A 15,235-nucleotide genomic window follows, 5' to 3' on the forward strand; every position below is an offset into this window, starting at 1 on the left:
AGAAATGTCTGTTCAGGTCTTTTGCCCATTTTTTAATTGGGTTGTTAGTTTTTTTGTTGTTGAGATGCATGAGTTCTTTATATATTTTGGAGATTAAGCCCTTATCAGATGTATGGTTTGCAAATATCTTCTCCCAATTGTTAGGTTGTCTTTTCATTTTGTTGATGGTTTCCTTTGCTGTGCAGAAGCTTTTTAGTTTGATGTAGTCCCATTTGTTACTTTTTCTATTGTTTCTCTTTCCCGGTCAGACATGGTGCTTGAAAATATGTTGCTGAGACCGATGTAGAAGAGTGTAGTGCCTATGTTTTCTTCTAGAAGTTTCATAGTTTCAGGTCTTACATTCAAGTCTTTAATCCATTTGGAGTTAATTTTTGTGTGTGGTGTAAGGTAAGGGTCTACTTTCATTTCTTTGCATATGGCTATCCAGTTTTCCCAACACCATTTGTTGAAGAGACTTTCTTTTCTCCATTGTATGTTCTTGGCTCCTTTATTAAAGATTAGCTGTCCATAGATGTGTGGGTTTATTTCTGGGCTTTCGATTCTATTCCATTGATCTGTGTGTCTGTTTTTGTGCCCGTACCATGCTGTTTTGGTTACTACAGCTTTGTAGTCTATTTTGAAATCAGGGAGTGTGATACCTCCAGCTTTGTTTTTTTCTCAGGATTCCTTTAGCTATTCGGGGTCTTTTGTTGTTCCATACAAATTTTAGGATTCTTTGTTCTATTTCTGTGAAAAATGTTTTTGGAACTTTGATAGGGATTGCATTGAATCTGTAGATTGCTTTAGGAAGTATGGACATCTTAACTATATTAATTCTTCCAATCCAAGAGCACGGAATATCTTTCCATTTCTTTGTGTCTTCTTCAATTTCTTTCAGCAATCTTTTATAGTTTTCGGTGTACAGATCTTTCACCTCTTTGGTTAAGTTTATTCCTAGGTATTTTATTCTTTTTGTTGTCATTGTAAATGGGATGGTATTCTTAATTTCTCTTTCTGCTACTTCGTTGTTAGTGTATAGAAATGCAACTGATTTTTGTATGTTGATTTTGTATCCTGCAACTTTACCGAATTCGTTTATTACTTCTAAAAGTTTTCTGGTGGATTCTTTAGGGTTTTCTATATATAAAGTCATGTCATCTGCAAATAGTGACAGGTTCACTACTTCCTTTCCAATTTAGATCCCTTTTATTTCTTTTTCTTGACTGATTGCTCTGGCTAGGACTTGCAGTACTATGTTAAATAGGAGTGGTGCGAGTGGGCATCCTTGTCTGGTTCCTGTTCTTAGAGGGATAGCTTTCAGTTTTTCACCACTGAGGATGGTATTAGCTGTGGGTTTGTCATATACGGCGTTTATTATGTTGAGGTACTTCCTTCTATACCCATTTTATTTAGTTTTTATCATAAATGGATGCTGCATCTTAAATGCTTTCTCTGCATCTATTGAGATAATCATGTGATTCTTATTCTTCATTTTATTAATGTGGTGTATTACATTGATTGATTTGTGAATGTTGAACCATCCCTGAATACCTGGAATAAATCCCACTTGATCATGGTGTATAATCTTTTTAATGTATTGTTGTATGTGATTTGCTGTATTTTGTTGAGGATTTTTGCATCGATGTTCATCAGTGATATTGGCCTGTAATTTTCTTTTTTTGTGTTGTCCTTGTCTAGTTTTGGTATCAGGGTAATGTCGGCTTTGTAGAATGAGTTAGGGAGCTTCCTCCCCTCCTCAACTTTTTGGAAGAGTTTGAGAAGGATAGGTATCAACTCTTCTTTGAATGTTTGGTAGAATTCACCAGGGAAGCCGTCTGGTCCTGGACTTTTAATTTTGGGGAGGTTTGTGATTACTGTTTCGACCTCCTTACTGGTGATTGGTCTATTCAAATTATCTAATTCTTCTTGATCCAGTTTTGGAAGGTCGTATGATTCTTAAGAATTTATCCATTTCTCCCAGATTGTCACATTGGTTGGCATATAGCTTTTCATAGTATTCTCTTATAATCTTTTGTATTTCTGAGGTGTCTGTTGTAATTTCTTTCATTTCTGATTTTACTTATTTGTGCCTTCTCTCTTTTTTTCTTGGTGAGTCTAGCTAAAGGTTTGTCAATATTGTTGATCTTTTCAAAGAACCAGCTCTTGGTTTTATTAATTTTTTCTATTGTTTTTTTAGTCTCTATTTCATTTATTTCTGATCTGATTTTTATTATTCCCTCCTTCTACTGATTTGGGGCTTTGTTTGTTGTTCTTTTTCCAGTTCCTTTAGGTGCATTGTTAGAATGTTTATTTGCGATTTCTCGTTTGTTAAGATAGGCCTGTATTGCTATAAACTTCCCTCTTAGAACCGCTTTTGCTGTATCCCATAAATTCTGGCATGTCGTATTTTCATTTGTCTCCAGGTATTTTTTTTATCTCTTCTTTGATTGCTTCGTTGACCCAGTTGTTGTTCAGTAGCATTTTGTTTAATCTCCAAGTATTTGTGGCTTTCCTGATTTTCTTCCTATAGTTGATTTCCAGTTTCATACCATTGTGGTCAGAAAAGATGCTTGGTATTATTTCAATCTTCTTAAATTTATGGAGACTCGTTTTGTGGCCTAATATGTGATCAATCCTGGAGAATGTTCCATGTGCATTTGAAAAGAACGTGTATTCTTCGGTTTTTGGATGGAACGCTCTGTATATACCTACTAGGTCCATCTGTTCTAGTGTGTCATTTAAGGCCAATGTTTTGTTATTGATCTTCTGTTTGTATGATCTATCCATTGGTGTAAGTGGAGTGTTCAAGTCCCCTACTATTATCGTGTTACTGTCTATTTCTCTTTTTATGTCTGTTAATAATTGCTTTATATATTTAGGTGCACCTACATTGGGTGCATAGATATTTACAAGTGTTATATCCTCTTGTTGGATTGTTACCTTGATCATTATGTAATGCCCATCTTTGTCTCTTTTTACAGTTTTTGTTTTAAAGTCTATGTTGTCTGATATAAGTACTGATACCCCAGCTTTCTTTTCATTGCCATTTGCATGGAGTATCTTTTTCCATCCCTTCACTTTCAGTTTGTGAGTGTCTCTAGGTCTGAAGTGTGTCTCTTGTACGCAGCATATATATGGGTCTTGGTGTTTTATCCAATCAGCCACTCTATGCCTTTTAATTGGGGCATTTAGTCCACTGACGTTTAAAGTAACTATTGATAAGTATGTACTGACTGCCATTTTTTAACTTTTCTCCTCAGTGTTTTAGTAGTCCTTCTCTGTTCCTTTCTCCTTCTATACAGAATTGATGGTCTCTTTAGTTTGACCTCTGTCTGAAAGCTCTACTCTTCAACTCCCCTCCTCCCTCATTTTATGCTTTTGATATCATATCTAACCTCTTTTTTGTGCATTTGTATCCATTACCCTCTTATCATGGAAATAGATAATTTTTCCTATTTGTGGTCTTCTCTTTTCCCCTTAAATCAGTCCCTTTAACATTTCTTGTAGCACTGGCTTCTTGGTGACAAACTCCTTTAATTTTTGCTTGTCTGGGAAATTTCTGATCTCTCCTTCCATTTTGAATGATAATCTTGCTGGGTAGACTATTCTTGGCTGTAAGTTTTTTCCTTTTAGCACTTTAAATATATCGTGCCACTCTCTTCTAGCCTGTAAGGTTTCTGCTGAGAAGTCAGCTGATAGCCTCATGGGGTTTCCTTTGTATGTAACTAGTCTTTCTCTGGCAGCCTTTCGGATTCTCTCTTTAATTCTAGACATTTTGATTATGATGTGTCTTGGTGTGGGCCTCCTTGGGTTTATCTTGTTTGGGGCTCTCTGTGCTTCAGGTACCTGGATGTCTGCTTCCTTCCTTAGGTTAGGGAAGTTTTCATCTATTATTTCTTGAAATAGATTCTCTGCCCCTTTGTCTCGCTCTTCTCCTTCCGGGACACCTATAAGACAGATGTTACTGCGCTTGATGTTGTCCCAGAGGTCCCTTAGACTGTCCTCACTCTTTTCAATTCTTTTCTCTTTTACCTGTTCAGCTTGGGTAATTTCTTCTAGTCTTTCGTCCAGCACACAGATCCGTTCTTCTGTATCCTCTACTCTGCTTTTGAGTCCCTCTAGCAAATTTTTCATTTCCAGTATCGTATTCTTCATTTCTGATTGGTTCTTTTTTATATCTTCCATTTCTTTGTTGACATTCTCACTGAGTTCATCTATTCTTCTCCCCAGATCAGTGAGCATCCTTAACAGTCTTGGTTTGAACTGTTGGGTAGATTGGTCATTTCTGTTTCACTTTGTTCCTTTTCTGGAGTTTTGTCCTGTTCCCTTAGTTGGAATATATTCCTTTGCCTCCTCATTTTGCCTCTTTCCCTGTGCTTGTGTCTATATATTAGGTAGGTCAGCTACGTCTCCTGCTCTTGGATAGGTGACCTTATACAAGTGATGCCTTAGGAGTCCTGCAGTGTGCTTCCCTCAGTTCTCAATGTTCCAGAGGTGACCCCATGTGGGCTACGTGTGTCCTTCTGTTGTGGCCTGTTTGCTCTCCCTGTATGTGCCCAGGTAGGCTGAGTTATGCTCCTGGTCAGCTGTTGTAATGCTCAGCTGTTTGTAGTTGTTGTGGGCCCTTTAGTCTCTTTATCAGGTGTGGGGAGCCCCAACACAGTTGGCTGCAAGTTCTAATACCACATTTGTGTTACAGTATTTCTTTTAAGTGAGTAGGCCCCCAGCGTGGCAGATTGTTAGGCTCAGGGGCTTACAGTTGCTATAAGCCTCCAGCCTTTAGGTTTCTTATCAGCTCTGGATTGCGGCTGGGTGGGGCTGGCCTCCGGCACAGGATCACCCAATTGTTTCAGACTTTGGAAGGTGAGGCAAACCCCCTATGTGGGTCTTTGAGACACACAAGTCTTCTGCAGCTGACAAGCCCTGCCGCCCACAGGTCCACACACACAGTCAACACAGTCCTGCCCCGTGTGTGCACCCCGACCTCCCAAAGTGGACCCAGTCTCTCCACGGTGGGAGCCCCACACACTCCACCACTGCCCCACACTCTCCACCCGCTCCTTGTGCACGCCCTGCCCCAGTGAAGTGGGCTCAGTTGCCAGGCTGCAGAGAATCCAGTCACCAATCTATGCAGGCCCACAAGTTGCCTGAGGGCTTGTTGTTGGGTGGGGCCAGTCTGTAGGGTGGGTTGCCCGCCCTGGCTGAGCTGGATTAAATCGGTGCTCTAGTGAGTGGGGCAGACCTGGGCTAGCAGGCCCCAGGGAGAACTCCTGGTGTCAGCACACCCACACCAGGCCACAACAATGGCCGCCGCCAATGTCCCAGTCCCTGGAGAGGTCTCACCTCTCACCGAGATGCACTCAGGGCCTGTCAGGTGAGTCTCTTTTCACCAAAGCACTACGCACCTTTCTTTCTGGTGACTTTAGGATGCTTTCTGAAACAGGTGAGTTTGCACGCGGGCCCTTTAAGAGCCGGTTTTGATTTCTTTGTGAACCAGCTTTTCTGGGGGTACTCCCCAATGTTTTAGTAGCAGGCAAAGTCAGATATTACGCCACTTGTCTCGATTGTGCTGGGTCCACAAAATGCCCACAGCGGGGGCGCTCCCCGGCTCAGGGCCCCACACCTCCCGGGAGGCTGCATACCTTTGGGCTGCTCCCAGGTGGCTGTGACGCTGGCGGCTTGTGAAGGCAGAGTTTTTTCTCCCCAAAAGAGTTTCTGCCTCTTCCACCTCAATCAGGATTGTCCTTTGTTGCAGGAATTCCTCTTATCCAGTTTTCAGTTCTGTCTCGGGGTAATTTTTCCAAGAGTAGTTGTAAATTGGCTGTGTCTCCGGGAGGAGGTGAGTTCAGAGTCTGCCTATGCTGCCATCTTGACTTCTCCTCTCCAAACCTGTTTTAAGTGTCAGCTTGCAGATACAAATTCTCAGGGGAGATATTTTTTTCTTCTATCCACTCAGTTTTCTTTCTTTCCTGAGATAGGGTATTCTGGTTCATTCTTTCACTTGAGTGTGTCTTATTTTGAGGTCCCAGATTTTGGAATAATATCTCACTCTCATGTTGGCCCTACACCTTGTCTCCCTCTTAAAGCTTAGCCCATTCGAAAGTCTTGAGGACAGAAGGATTGGCAGAGCCCTTGGAGCACTTGTCCTTTTTAACACTTACTTCTCTGAATTCATGCTTTTTGTTCCACCTCTCCCCACCCCCACTAAACCTTATTTATTTTAAAATTTTTCAGAGGCCAGCCCTGCAGCTTGGCAGTTAAGTGCGCGTGCTCCGCTGCTGGAGGCCCAGGTTCGGATCCCAGGCGCGCACCGACGCATCGCTTCTCCGGCCATGCTGAGGCCGCGTCCCACAAGCGGCAACTAGAAGTACGTGCAGCTATGACGTACAACTATCTACTGGGGCTTTGGGGGAAAAATAAATAAAATTAAAATTTTTCAAATCTTCAAAAATGTGAAACAATAAGCACCCATCTACCTTTCACTAAGATTCATCACTTTCCCACATTTTCACTATCTGACATCCATATGTTCTACACATACACATTTTGCCTAACCATTTGAAAGTAACAGAATGACACTGCATCACCAGATATTTCAGCATGCACTTCATAAGAAAATGGTCATTCTCCTATACAAGCACAAAACCATTACCACATCTAAGAAAATTAAACATTCCATATCATGTAAGAGTTCATATATGAATTTCCACAGATGTCCCTAAAATGTCTTTAATGGTTGGGTTTATTTAGTTCAAGATCAAAGCTAAGTTCATGCATTTCATGTTGTTGTTTGATCTAAAACAGTCTCACTACCTGTTTTACACCACAGTTACTTTAAGAAATCACACCAACCATGTTTGTAAATGTTCTACATTTCACTTTTGTCTAATTTTTCCACATGATTAGATTCAGGTCAAATATTTTTGGCAAAAATGCTACAGGTGATAGGGTATCTTTCTTCCCTGCTAGCTCAGCAATACATTTAAAGATTTTTTTTTTTTTAATGAATCTTATCCAGCATTCCAGATGTTTTGTACCAACAGGAGGGTTCCTCAGGGCATGCAGTCTGACATATTGTCAGAAAGAGATGTCCCTATGTATTGCCTTTCCAGATCAGCAACAATAACATCTTTATAAATTAAAGAACAGTGTTGTATTTACCACCACCTGAGGCCAGATAATATGAAAAGGGGAAGCTTGAGACAAAAATCTTACATTAGGTGTTGTATCCTACCAATTCATTTTTGCATTTATTATTCCTTAAAAAACTAGAGCCTAATAGGGGTGTTTGTTGGAGTCTAGAATCTAAGGGTCAATTAAATTAGTGAAGGACAAGCTAAATACTTAAGAGTTACAGATAGACTTAAAAGCTTTGGGGTTATCAAGTCTTTTCTTCTCTCATCAGTAAAAAGAGAGAAGTTACATTTCTAACCTGCCCCTTTTCATGGCAATAGTAGGAAGAGGAAATAGGAAAAAGGAAAGTAAATGTTTGTTGATAACTTACTATGTGACAACCCTGTGCTATAAATAAATTCATGTCCATATTAATTCCATGAGCTGGATATGACTACCCTCATTTCACAAATAATCAAAGTGGAACTCAGAGAGTTCATACAGGTAACTAGTAAACCAAAATCTATCAATTCAACCCAAAGGATTCAAACCAAAGTCTGCCCCATGGCCAAAACTCATGCTTTTTCCATGATCTAGACAGATAACTTGGAAGTTCCATTCTGATGTCTTGGGTATTCATGACCATAAGTTCTGTATAACCTAAAGACAAACCGAAGTCAAATTTCTTAAAACAGACTACACTCAACCATTCATCTAACCCACTGTACTCTTGCTGCTGCTCAAACTGAACAGCTCTTACCAAGGTCATCTATGGTTTCTATGTTGCTAAATTCAATGGCCACTTTATTTTTATTTCATCTCTTGCTCTAACACTTGATATCACTGATACCTCACACTCCTTGAAACTTCTTTGTCTTCCATCATAGCTCTCCTCCATGACTAATCCATAGCTCTTTGTGGAGTCTTTTTTTTCTACTCCTTAAATTTGTTTCCTCTGCTATCCTAAGCATTCTACTCTTCTCATTCTATAAATTTCCTAGACAATATCATACTCTTACATTGTTTTAGTTACCAACTATTATGGTAGTGGCTCAACTTTGACAGTTGTTTACTGAATGCCTGCTATGTGCTAGGCATATTCAGTGATGAATGAAACAGACATGATTCCTAATGGATCTTACAGATTCTATCTGCAGCCCAGGGATTTCTCATGAGCACCAGAACCATGGAGACCTGCACCTTGATTTTCCATAGGTACCTTAAACTCAACATATCCCCAAACTGAACTCACCTACCTCATAATCTATTCATTTCTCCCCCTCTTAAAATTTCAATGGGTGCTATATAAAACCTGCCTTAGGCAATACCATGGCCTCAATTACTGGTCTATTTTACTTTCTAAATCTCTCTAAAATTTGACTATTTTCCATCTCCACTGCCAGAGAGCTAATTTAGGGCACATCTGAATTACTCACAGCCTACAACTAACTACCTCTTGACTTTCAATCTTCTCCATAACCCATTCTTCACAATTAAAATGATCTTTCAAAAAGGCAAGTCTGGTTATGTCCACTCTCCAAGTCTCATCTGCCTAAAATTCTTCAGGGGCTCCTTTTTGCCCTCAGTGTAAACCTCAAAACCTTTAAGAGGACACTTTGCTTGAAAAGGACCCTACTCAGTTCTCCAGCTTAGGGTTTTACTTACTTCAACTTACACTCTATTCCAGCCAAACAGCACTTTTCAGGTCCTGGAATACATACATGTTCACTTTCATTTTCAGGCTTCTGTATATTTTATTCTCTTCACTCTCTCTTTGCCTGGTCCACCCTCCTATCTTTCACAAGTGAAAAGAGATCACTTCCCTGACCAACAAAGTCTGGGGTTAGATCCCTTCCTACACGTTCCTACTATATTCTATGTTAATCTCTATCATAGCACTCATCATTCTCATATAGAGTCTAAACACTTGTGAGGGCAGAGACTGTATTTTATCTTGTTAACTACTCTATCTCCAGTGCCTGGCACAAAGTATAAATTTTTTTAATGCATTTAAATGATTAAGTCTCCACTTGAAGAGGAAGAAAAAAAGAAATTCATTTGAAACCTTTTTCAATGTTCTAATTTAATAGAAATAACCAAAACAATGTGGCTTTCAAACAAGGCTTCAAACTAATCTAATACAACTTCTACAACACATTCCAGAGCATTATAACAAGAAATATTTACAGGCAGCTAATGTATTAAATAACCATGAAAAGAAAACCTTGCTTTCATTACACACCAGCAAAAAACACAGGAACGAAACAATTAGAAACTGCAACCTTGTTTAAAAAAATTAAATATGATTATTTAGAGAATACAATACCACAGAAACAGCACTTTGTCTTTAAGAATCATATTGAGGGGTAGTTAACTATGTGCAAAAATAAGAGTAGTAGTAATAGTAATAATAATGATGATGATGAGGGGAGGAAACCAGTTCAAATACTGGAAGCAAGGAACTAGTAAGGCTGTGAATTTAACCCTTTCATGTGTAGGTATGTCCACAAAGAAAATTAACAGGCTTTCAGATTGCACAAGTATTTTTATAGGCTTACATACATGTTTCACTATGATTTAAAACATAGTAAATGCCTCCATTTTTCAGACCAGGAACAGACATGCATTTCGTTCTGAAGATTGAAATTTAGGCCACACTTGAACGGGAATATTGCAGTGGCACTTACAAAATCATTTCAGTGCCTTCCCACATTTAAATTGCGTGAATTTAAAAGAACAGCATTTTTAATTTTAAAGATCACTTGCTAGAAAAGGGCTAAACAATTTTGTACATTTTGTAGTTGATTATGACAAATATATCCAAATTGACTTATTTTTTAAGATAGTTTTGTTTCTCAGATACAATAAAAAATATATATAAAAGACCACAAAGGCAAACACAAGGAACTAAGATGGAAGAAATGCTATACATGCATTTTGACCAAGTAAAAGAAACAATTATAGCCAAGAGTACATGTTGAAATCTGAAATGTCTATGTAAACTGTGGCATATAAATTTTTTTTCTTAAAAAAGTACCTTCAATTTTTTTTACTCAAACACCTACTTTTAAAAAAATATGCAACTTTCCCCAATTTTTAAAATAAAATGCCACAATATATTGTCATTAGCTCCAGCATACATTTAAATTTCTTAATTTTTAAAAGATAGACTGGGTGATACGCATATAAACTTTCCTATAAAACCACCATCCAGGAGAGGATTATGACATGCTATTAGGCAACAGACTTAAAGCAGTGTTATTGCTTTATCAAGGAGGAGATACCTGTGAGAGAAATAAAAGAAAACATCCAGGTCTGGTACATGATCAAACTGTGATACACCTTGAAAACCTTGGATTACCTTCAGCAGATTACTAATATAAATGATATGAACTAAGAATTTGATAGTTTTAATTAGGGGAGTTGGAGTGGGTGGATTTTATAAAACTACTCGATGATCTAATGCTCAGTATGCAAATAAGCAGCAACAAGAAATGAGATTTTTATACTTCCTGTGTTGTACGTGAGTGGATAAGAGACTTAAAAGGCAAAGGGAGAGGGGGCCACAGCATCTATTCCCATTTTGGATTCTAAGAGACTGTTTAATAATATATGGTAGGCCACAACCCAAGGGCACAGTCAAAAGACCTAAATCTATTGGCTTATTAACATTAATCACTAATAATTACATGGCAGGAGACCTGCTGAGGTAATGGATAAATCTATAATTTGCACACTATAAACCTTTTGCTTCTATTTAAAAGCATTATTTCTTTGGATTAACTAAAAATCTCAAAAACTGTTACAACAAAAAGTGAGAATTAACTGATTTTAAAATTTATTTAAAATTCCCTTACATAAGAAATAAAAGTCAGAAAGTACCTTGTTAATTCCAAAAAGAATTATTTCAACAATGGATCCAATGCCTTATCATTTCTCTGCAATAATGATTTGATGTTTCCATACAGAGCATGACCTACAATCTAACCATACTTTGGAACACGCACATGCTTCACCTTGCAAAGCAATTCCTTCACTCAGTGAATCAGCTGAGCCAAGTGCTAAAAAATGCAAACTTAGGCCAGCAGAACAGACTGAGGAACACTTTCTTCTTAAGGTTCTGATCGGAGATGGAAACTGAAGTGTGGCAAAAACTTTGCAAGCTTTTAAGGAAACATTAATATCTCCAAATCTAAAACACTGTCTTAACAAAGTACATAAACGCAAGAGAGTATCAAAACAGTATCAAAACAAACCGCCTGCAGGGACTGATAGTCATTGTTTGTCTTTTTAAAACATAAATTAATAGAAAAACATGTAAGCTATCTGAATATCAATTTAAGTTTTTATACTTTTTAACAGTTATATAGACAGCACTAAACAAATCAGCTCAGAAGCACAGTGATCATAGTGCAAGGAAAAAGCTTTAAGGAAATCTAGAGTGAACACTTTCATTTAATGATGGTTTGTTGACAGCTATTAATTTAATAGTAACTCCTCAGCAGTACGAATTATCTTCTGTTAACAGAAATGGAGCCTATTAAATGTTGACAAAGTGGCTCTTTAAGAACTAATCTTAAATTGAAAGAAAAAAAATCCAAAAACTCCACCTAACATGGAAATGTTTTTAAGGGAACACGTTATGTTTTAAGGCCCCGAATATTGAGAAATATTTACTTAAAATTTCGCTTCTCTCCCTGTTGGTAGAACCTATATAAGACTTATTACCTAAGAATCATGGAAAGGATTCATATGAAGAGCAAGTATAAAATATCAGAACTCAACGGCTTGACAAAAAGAAGTTATACTGCTACTCATCACTTTCCCAAAATGTATGGCCCTTAGATGTATCTCCTGAAAAACTGAAATCATGTTGTGGGAAAGAGGGAATGCACATAGAAAAAAGCATTTTTAAACAACTTTCTCCCTCTTATAAGAAAACTCTTCTTAGGAACTTGAAATCTGAATAACATGATACAACAGTTTGGTATTGTTTTGAAGTCTGTTTTGAAGTGTAACTTATAGCCAAAACTGAAAGAGAAGCTAAAAGTAAGCCTGAGAATGAAGTACATCAATAGCAATAATAAAATCAATACTGTTTAAATACACCATCAGAAGGCCTGAATCATATTCATGTTTACCCCCACCACTTGTTAAAGAAAAGAAAAACAACCCAAAGGAGTTTGTACAATAATTTCTTTAGAGCGCTTTATTTGATTCAGTACGCACTAAAAAATATTTACCTCTTAAGACAATTATGTCAAATAATTTTTTCTGAGTAGTCTACTGTCTGAACTGCTTAAGCTTAATTTTTAAAAAGGCGAATGATTTGCCACAAATCTGCTGACGTCTGAAAAATATCTAATGGCAAGTCTTCTATTTTGGTCACTTCATATTCTAACATGTCCATACAAAAGTAGGACGAAAATTTTTAAACCAACAAAAGAGAAGCCTGTACACAGTCTAGAACACACATCTTGGGATCTGGGCATCACAAATGAAGAGAAGAAACATGAAACAGAGTTAAGGTGGTTTATCTGCCTCAGGTGCTGAAATCAGGGTAGTAAAGGTGGGTTTACTCCAGTAACCATTCAAGTGGGGATTGGCTCATTTTCAGGATTTACTTACAGGTCTCTTCTAAGTCCTTTAAGCCCCCAGTCCATGCAAATGTCCCACTTGGTGGACGGATGAGTAATCTAACCCCACCGGGTTTATTTCAATATTTTGATCTTTTAATAATAAGCTGCTTCTGAAGATTTTCTGAGAAGTCTGTTCTCTATTAAAATAAGATAGAACCTCAAAATATGAACGTGAACATTAGAAATAGACAGCATATATTACAAATCCATTCTTGATAGGAACATTAGTAAGAATACACATTAGCTTAAAAAACAGGCTCAGCAAATGTTGCTGATCTGCCAGAAGTTTTAGTTCACTATTTACAAATAAGACAAAGTGAATTACAGAAAATTTTACACATTTGGTAGTTGACAGATTACTGTTTGCCAATAGTGGTCTATCAGAAAACTGATATGAAGGAAGACTGGATAAGAGCCAGTTGTCACCTTCTTAATCAAATTTAAATGTACAGAAAACTAGGTTAATTTTCAAACAAACATTCTGCCTTTCATGGGAATAACTATGATCAGATGATTTCATTGGGAAGCGCAATTCTGTGGAAGTGTTTTCTGGAAATGACTGCTATAACTACATGATCTACTACTGAAAAGTTACCGTATTTATTTCAGTAGACCATTCAAGTTGATTAAATGATGATCAATGGTCATGTTTCCTAGACTCTAAGTATGAATAGAAAATAAAACTACTGTTGAGTTCTTTAAACCAATATAAAAACTAAGGCCCAATAGCATCAAAATGAGAAAAATATAACGGCATAATTCAATGCACATCTGCATTTACATCAAAGTGGAATCTGAGCAACCTTGATTTTAACTAGAAAACAAGCCAGTATGTATGCATATGGAGGGGGAGGCATAGAAGTTATTTTAATAACTGTGCGCTCTAGTCCAAAGAGACAATTGATCACACGACATGACCCTCTAGTATCCACTTGTACACCCAGTATCCTGCACCAATCAATACCACACAATCATCAACATCTGCCCACTCTAACATCAGAACCATCCTCTTTAGTAACAGAAATCTTCAAATCATTTCACTTTTGCTTTGACTTTTAAAGTTGCAAATAGAGTTCTCTCCCCCTTTCTTGACAAGAATGTGTTTTCTGTCCATTATTTCAATCTAATACTGTGTAAAAGCTATCAGCTTCTTCAAGGAGGTGCCCACTGTAGGCAGGATATTCCAGCAACACTTAAATAAAAGGTTTTTTTCTTTTCTTTCTTTCTTTTTTTTTTTTTAACAATTGATTTAAGTTCATGTCATTTTACTTTATATGTACTGGTCTCTCATCTGACTTTAGACGTTTTCTGCGGGGCTGTATAAATTCTTCATCAGAGTCCTCAGTTACCTCACCATCATCCTCTTCCTGCTCAAACTCAGGCAAAGGTGCGAAGGTCCTGTCTGAGTAGATCTCTGTGAGTTTATCTTCAAAGTACAATGCAACTGCTTTCCCTGCCTGAGCTACTTCTGAATCAGCCTGCAAGCAAAAGATAGGAATATTCACCTATTGGTAATGCATATTCCTTCACCAAGTTTGCATGGTCTGAAAAGCTTACCTTCAAATTAATCTCTTGTGTTTCTGCATAAACTTGAACAACTTTCATCATCTAAAAAGGATACCAGAGTCAAAAAAAAAAAAGGGAAATTATAATCCTTTCTAAAGTTATGAGACTGCACAGGATTGGCGACGAAAGTCAGCCATACTAGAGGGAACATATTGCTATGACCAGATTAAGTGCTTTTTAAATTCTATAGAACATGGAATCACTTTCTTTACAAAGCTCGGTTACTAAAGCTACTGTAAAACCTCAATAATTGTCTCAAATTCTGATTTAGTGAAGTCAATCTGAACAACAGTTCTCTCTATCAATCTATTTAAGAGAAAACTACCTGCGAAACAAATAATATAAGAAATACTGCTTTTAAAAAACTGCCAAACTTTCAACAAACCACTTAACCAGAACTCTACCTGTATGGCAATTCGTTAACCATAAAATATTTATTACTAAAGCATATAAAATGGGTCTTCTTCCTGGCAAATATTAGCTATAGTTCATGAAAGCATATTTATTTGAAAACAATCTAACCAGATTAGAAAATAAGACAAAAAACTTGGGACTGTATTACAAACTTTGAGAGGTTTTATATATTCTCTGTGATACATTACTGTGAAGGTGACTAGATTTTTCACCTAATAAAGGTATTTTTTTTTTAATTTTAAAAAGTCACCTATGGGGCTGGCCCCGTGGCGTAGCCATTAAGTGCGTGCGCTCCGCCGCTGGCGGCCCGGGTTCGGATCCTGGGTGCGCACCAACACGCCGCTTGTCAGGCCATGCTGTGGCAGGGTCCCACATAAAGTGAAGGAAGATGGGCACGAATGTTAGCTCAGGGCCAGTCTTCCTCAGCAAAAAAGTGGAGGATTGGCATGGATGTTAGCTCAGGGCTTATCTTCCTCACAAAAAATAAATAAATAAATAAATAAAAATAAAACAGATTCCTAAAA

The 15,235-nt window shown here is 37.6% G+C and overlaps 1 protein-coding gene across 2 annotated transcripts in view; it reads right to left on the bottom strand.

Moving 5' to 3' along the window:
- Positions 1–9,155: 9,155 nt before the first annotated feature.
- TRIM33 (tripartite motif containing 33) overlaps positions 9,156–15,235 on the bottom strand; it is a 115,764-nt gene continuing 109,684 nt past the window's right edge. Inside the window, exons 19-20 of one of the 2 annotated variants that reach the window (XM_058538856.1) lie at positions 14,289–14,339; positions 9,156–14,209 (exon numbers count right to left, since the gene is read on the bottom strand). In XM_058538856.1, the coding sequence (XP_058394839.1) occupies positions 13,997–14,209; positions 14,289–14,339 (264 nt within the window). In that variant the 3' untranslated portion in view covers positions 9,156–13,996. The remainder of the gene's footprint in view (positions 14,210–14,288; positions 14,340–15,235) is intronic. The other variant, XM_058538857.1, reaches the window with a different exon arrangement.

Source organism: Diceros bicornis, chromosome 4, assembly GCF_020826845.1.
Source record: "Diceros bicornis minor isolate mBicDic1 chromosome 4, mDicBic1.mat.cur, whole genome shotgun sequence".
Classification (NCBI taxonomy): domain Eukaryota; kingdom Metazoa; phylum Chordata; class Mammalia; order Perissodactyla; family Rhinocerotidae; genus Diceros; species Diceros bicornis.